Source organism: Plodia interpunctella, chromosome 8 (genome assembly GCF_027563975.2).
Source record: "Plodia interpunctella isolate USDA-ARS_2022_Savannah chromosome 8, ilPloInte3.2, whole genome shotgun sequence".
Lineage (NCBI taxonomy): Eukaryota > Metazoa > Arthropoda > Insecta > Lepidoptera > Pyralidae > Plodia > Plodia interpunctella.
This window is the reverse complement of record NC_071301.1, coordinates 7,630,145-7,636,929: the sequence shown is the minus strand read 5'-3', so window position 1 is coordinate 7,636,929 and position 6,785 is coordinate 7,630,145. Positions and strand designations below refer to the sequence as shown.

Below are 6,785 nucleotides of genomic sequence, written 5' to 3'. Positions count from 1 at the left end.
TTATCTCGAAAGTCCCATGGGAGCGAAGCCCCGCGGCGCAGCTAGTTACATTATATGCGGTCAATGGCCGGAACTTACAAAATATTTTGCTTCATAAATTAATATAGGTAGTATTTACGACATTTTATAACTAGGTGTAATAGGATAAACATCTCAGAAACGCATGAAGCATTGAAAATAAAAAACAAGAAAAAACGAAGTCACGGATAACCAAATAAGATAGGTAGATTTAGATTTCGAAACTATTTAAAAAAGGAGTATTGTAAATAAAGATTGTTGTAAAGATCTGATGGCACAATCAACACAGTTTTGGATGCAAGCGTTCTTCCTAAAATAATTAGTAGAAACATTAACAGCTCGTTTTTTTTAATTTTTATTTTTCAAAATAAATCTTGGTATTGATTGCTAACCAAAGAGGGTAGGCGTCAGGCAGGCGGTGGTTGTAAAATGCATAATTATAACCTTAAAAATTTTAAAGTCACAGCTTCGAATATAACTGGGAACACTCGAAGATGAGAACGATGAGGGTAAAGGAAGGAAAGGATAATAAAAAGATGTAAAAAATAAAATGAAACCCAATATAATGAAAAAAAAGTATATAATTATCTTAAATAACTGATAAAATATTACAATTATTTAAATGATCTAAAAATAGCATTCATTCCCCTAGCATATTTGAGTTTAATTAAAATTACACATAAAACATTATTCTAATCATTTGAATATTATGGTATATATAGATATTATAGATTACACAGTAAAATGTACTAAAATATGTACAAGAAAATGCAAACTTGAGCATTCACTTAAAGTTATAATTACTTAATATTCATGCAATCAACATCTTGCACTTATATTATCAGAAGAAATCTGGAAGAAGTTTTCTTTTAACAAATTGGATCTTTAAATTATTTTTAAGTTCAGAAACAGAACATATCTGTCAAATGTATTGTTGTTATAAAAAGTGAATGAAATGGATGACAATTTGAGTAAATTATATATGATATTTTGGATATACTTACGTAAAAATCACGACGAAAGTAATGCGATTATTTTTACAGGTTTAGTGTCAAGAGATTGCATGTTGTGCGCATAAAATACATACTTTATAAAAACAGTCAATACTTTAGCACCAACTATTCATTTATTATTACATATCCATAATAGAGATCGATACGTACGATTCGATACGTACAATCATCTTAATATACATTAATTTCAAAGTAAAATAAATGTACAGTTGCTTAAATGCCTTACACAACTGGTTCTTTAATAAAACAACTCCATCATAAGGTAAATATTTTTGACATTCAATAAATTGCCTACATAGCAATATTTGGAATAATTTTACACCATGTTTGCATTGTTTGTATGAAATCTCAAGTAAATATAATTTATATTACAACATAAAAGTATAATCACCCAGGCGAAGTAGTTATCTAGGAATAATGATAAAAAATGCACCAGTTTCATGACATTTTGTGACTATAATAGCACAGTTTCGAGAACAATAGTAGCAAAATAAAAAATAGCGGGCAGTGCTTCTAGGCAGTAAGTCACAGACCATTTAACCTAAAGACAGTAAGTAAATAAGCCTCGGTGTCGACTCTTATTGGCGAGAAGAGAAAAATATTTCACTGCTGAGCTACTTATGCTGGCTTGGCTATCACTAGGTACTAACTTTATAACTGCATCAGAGATGACTACCTTAATCCTCATTAAAAATAGAATTTATTTAAATTTATATTGCTAATTTTACAAAAGAAAAAACTAGGTTCTTAATTCAGGAGTAAGATTTCACTTATTGAATCATTCAACAGTTTTCTTTTTCACGAATTGGGCTGAACAAAAGTTAATCATCTTAAGTATTTCCTATTGAATATAATATTTTTCTCAACTCTCTTTGAGTCACTCACATAGACTCAATCAACAAAATATACTTTTAATAATAAATTTGTCGATTGCATAGTTACAATTCCTTCGTTGTGTCATGGTTTTTAAATATTACATGTACGTATTTATTTCAGATCAATCCAGAGTATTAAAATGGTTTCAAAATATCACGATTTCGTGTCAACAAAACCCTAATATTAACTCCTTTAGATAAAAAATAATTCAAAATTGTACAATTTTGTTCGTAAAATATTATTCGTATTTACGTTATCAAGATGAGCAAATCATTCGTTGTTGGTTATTATACAATAAGCAAAAGCACATTAAAAAAAGATACGTATAAAATGAATAGAAAAACATAAAACTTATAGAAATTATATGCTTAATGAATGCCTAATTTTCGGTTAGTAAATTAAAAATATATCTATTTCTGACCTTTTATAATAATTGTATGTTGTAAGCCACTTCAATTGGTCACTTTAAATATTTAGGCAGACATAAGCAGATGAACAGAAGTCACAAGTATACTATGATATTCGGACCTTGGTTCACAAAAAAAACTACGCATTTGAAATTAGAATAAAAAAACCATAAAATTACGAAAAACATACAACGCGAATTGAAGCAAAATATTTGTTTATAAAATTGACTACACCTTATCGATTAAATATATTTGTTCATAACTTTGATCTTAGAACTATTTATCAAATAAATCACAAGTCGAATATGCAAACTTTCATAGGTTTATAAAAATGCATTGCACGGGACACGAATGTTCTCACATTTCATGTTACCATCTAAGCAGGTATAATTCTATATGTATTGTATAGCTACTATATTGTATAGTTACTAATCTCAAGGCGGGTGGTACAACTATTACATTATGAATAAAAATTCATGAGCTGAACACATTTAACAATTTCTATTTGGGTCGAAGTATAAAATAAATATTTAGCACTAAAACATGCGGTTTATTTTTTAAATCCACATGTGACAGTCTGAACTAACCGTTTTATACTAAATGGCATGGAAATGGCTACACGACGATGTCGAAACGTTGTATAAGTTCAGTTCTACAAGTTCAACAATTTTAGTTGCATTTTTTGAACAGTTGAATGAAATGATATGTAAAAAAAAATCTAAAAATTTCCTAAAAATGTATTCATCAATTTAAATAATTTTCGTTATTGCTCCATAAAAAGCGTATACAACGTTTCTAAATACAAGTAACCTATGGCGACATAAGACAACATAATTAATAAGGCAGGCAGTGATCTTACGGCTACCGAAGGTACCTGGGCCCCATAACCGTGAAGGTGCTACGTGGCGGGCCTCATCACGTTCAGGATGTGGACGTGGCCCGAGTTGTCCACGGTCACAAAACAGGAGAAGTCTTCGTTGTGGCTGATCTTCTTGGCGTTCATGCCTGAGAGTTTTATGCATGCAAGGATCTCTTGGCGTTTCGAACCTTTCTTGCATCTGGAATGTAAATGAGAATTTTTAAATACCTGAACAATAATATACTTAATGAATCACAATTTTCGCATTTAAAATAGTTATACATATATAACATTTCAAATAATAACTTTTATTTATGGATTCTTAAGTCAAATAGATTCAACTTGTCATTCAAATTACAAAGCTGCCTGTAAAGCGTAGAAAACGTATTTTTAACATAGTTAAATCGAATGGTTAACATGGGTGTTGATAAAGATACAACAAAGTGGACATAGCGTCTTCATTTGTTTTCTACATAAATAAATCCTACTAATATTATAAATGCGAAAATTTGTGAGGATGTATGTGTGTATATTTGTTACTATTTCACGTAAAATCTACTGGACGGAACGTTACGAAATTTGATACACGGGCAGAATATAACCTGGAATAACACAAAGGGTACTTTTTATCCCGAAATTCCCACGGGAGCAAAGCCCCGGGGCGCGGCTAGTGTGACATATGTGGACTGACCTCTTGCGTTTCCAAACGGCTTTCCAGCAATCATGCGCGTTCAGGTTGCCGTTGCCGAAGAACACGTTTTGCGATACATTATTGTTGTTCACACTGCCGGACACTGAATTATCAGTCCTATTGTCTGTTGGCGACAGCAGAGGGGATAGGACGTTGGTGTTCCTGGAAATTCGATTTTTATATGATAATCTGTGGGAAAACAAACAGTGTAAACTATAATTCGTTTGTAAACTATAATACATATATCTTTACATGTCTTTTTATTGAAATATATCATACATAGTACAAAACAAGGTCGCTGTCCGCGTCTGTTTGTTTCTAAGCTTTCTTTGTTTAAAACACGCGACGGATTTCGATGCACTTTTACCTGTTATACAATTTATTCCCGAAGGTTTATACAAACATAGACGACCTTGAGAGAGTCAGGTCAGGTCGCTAATATTTATATGAATCCTTACATATTATAAAACAAAGTCCTCTACTTCGTCTGTTCGTTCCATTTTCGATCTCTGTTATCCATAGTTGACTTACCTATTTATAGGCAGTGTGAGTATAAAGCTGACGTTCCACCACACAATCTCGGCAGCCATAGTCAACAATACTAAAGGTGGTTCGTCACTCGTCCCATTGAATTGCGGCGGAGAATGAGAAATAGAAGGAGACCGCATGAGGTTAGAGCGGTATAACCGATCGGGAACGGGAGAGAAAGCACAACTGGTGACTCGGGATTTGTGGTGACGTAATATTGTGATGCGAGTAGCGCGTTGAGATACGTTCCAAATCTGAAAAGGAAAAAAAAGACTGAATAGACATCATCATATTTTTCGTTTCGTTCATACAATAATCAAGCGCTAATATATTTTGTGCTCGGGTTTATAAAATCTATCTGGCCGCTTTGTACGAGATAGGCCGGGAAGACATATGGAAATGTCCTATCTCACTTAATTACGTTGCCTACACATTATCGCGATACAGTTTCCCGAACTTTGGAGGACTCTGGTTTTTCATTGCAGTAAATAAAAGCTCTCACACAAACAACGCTATGTTCATTCATTCGCGTCGTTCATTTGTATGAATTCGGCGATAGTGTGTAACCGTCATTAGCTCGTCTTTAGTCTACTTTTTGATCAGAACTTACCTCAATAGTCCCGGAGTCAGTGCCGAGCGCCAGCTTGCTGCCGTCGGCTGTGAGGTCGCAGGTTGTGATCGCGCTGGTCAATCTTTGTTGGCCCTTCGAACTCAGTCTTAGTTTGCTGTCCTCTTCTTTCACCATATGGAAGACCTGTTAAGATATTTATATGTCATGTTGATTGCAAAAAATCTATGTTTTACTAAACTTCTCCAGTGACGGCGTTATTTACGCACCGTGTGACCATAAATCAAGTCGGTGTCTATAAAGGGAATAAAAGGATTTTTAAGGAATTTCATCTTTTTGGCATGGCAATACCAAATAAATAGAATGGTCAAGATTGGTAGATAAAAACTCAGTTTTGCAAGCCATGAGGACACATTTCATTCAATATTTTTTTTTCACTTTATAGACAGATTTCATGTTCATTCTGACGTTGAGTCACTGGAAAACTGAAAATCATTAATTTTGAAAAATTTAGGACCTAAACTGATCTGCATCGCTAATTCGTACCATCAAGATATAACGATCCATTATCGGTAGTGACCAAAACAATACGCCAATTCGATTTCATTCACTCATTTTGCATACAATTCCGTACCATGATGTGCATTGAGAACGTAAACTGGATCTCTTAGCTGTCAAATTGGCGATTCAAAAAAAGTTACTATTTCAGATAGGTTTCCACGATAGAAGTCCCACAGACGTGGCGCTACTGTCGCTGAAAACAACGATGTGGTCTATCTGTTATTGATAGTTCCTAATTTTGCCACGGAAACTCTTTCGTGGTACGGTTTTTATGTTCCGAACTTTGTGTTTAGATGTTATGACCGACAAATTTTTAGTCTGCATAATATTGCATTTATTTTAATTTAAATATTTTATTTTATACTGTTTTGTATGTACTATAGTCATGTAACAGCAAGATTTTAAGTAACAAAAAAGTGCGTATTGTTTGCCCAAAATGGTAAAAATTTGATATCGGAACGCAACTCTTGAAACGAGATAAAATATATCGACATCGTATAGCCTTATCTCTTTCTTACATTTGGCTACTGTCACTGGGGTTTACGATTCAGAGACAATTTTTATTTTTTTAATTGATTTCATTCACTCCTTACGATTCAAATGCGATTTAGTTAAGATTTGTTGGTGGTACCAAATAACGCGATTCATTTTAGGTTCCTAAACTGAACTGCCCTACAAATGAATCGTTTTGTAATAGTTGATGGTAGGCCCCCAGGTCCTTTTATTTTCGGACTATGGGTATTTAACATACAAATACTCACCTGGAACGACATAGTGCTGCCATCGCATATCACCAAAACGCTCTTCTTACACGCGGCACAAGTCGCTTTGACGCCATTTTGACGCGGATGAGAAGCATTGAGAACACTCTCTAAGTTGAGACTCCTGCCCCACAGTTTGACAACAGCGTTAAATTCGACTGTAATGAGCCCGTATTCCGGCAACCAGAAGCAGTCAACCAGAGTGCTGCTCTCTGACAGTGAGGCGGATGTGCTGCCCGAGTCGGAGAAGCTGTCCGAATGCCCGTTCTTCTTCTTCACACCTGGGAAATTCGTATGTATTAAGAAACTTGGGTTTATATTATTTTTTAAACCGTCATATTTTTGTATGGTTATCGGCTCGTCTGTCTTAAATATCTATGTATAATAATATGAATTTAAAGAGAGCAACAGTATATTTCTCATTTAAGCGTTCCTTCCTTCCGCCGCCATTGAGTGTCTAAGCCTAAGGTCTCCTTTCCTAATTATCTCCTTCACTTCGCACG

General features: G+C 34.1%; 1 protein-coding gene across 6 annotated transcripts in view; it reads right to left on the bottom strand.

The window, feature by feature from the left end:
* Positions 1-581: 581 nt before the first annotated feature.
* LOC128671772 (apoptotic protease-activating factor 1-like) overlaps positions 582-6,785 on the bottom strand; it is a 28,422-nt gene continuing 22,218 nt past the window's right edge. For 5 of the 6 annotated variants that reach the window (XM_053748523.2, XM_053748526.2, XM_053748522.2 and 2 more), the window contains 5 exons: positions 6,283-6,563; positions 5,003-5,146; positions 4,396-4,646; positions 3,865-4,053; positions 3,081-3,372 (listed from right to left, as the gene is read on the bottom strand). In XM_053748523.2, coding sequence (XP_053604498.1) covers positions 3,213-3,372; positions 3,865-4,053; positions 4,396-4,646; positions 5,003-5,146; positions 6,283-6,563 — 1,025 coding nt within the window. In that variant the 3' untranslated portion in view covers positions 3,081-3,212. Of the gene's footprint in view, positions 3,373-3,864; positions 4,054-4,395; positions 4,647-5,002; positions 5,147-6,282; positions 6,564-6,785 lie in introns of all 6 variants that reach the window. The other variant, XM_053748525.2, reaches the window with a different exon arrangement.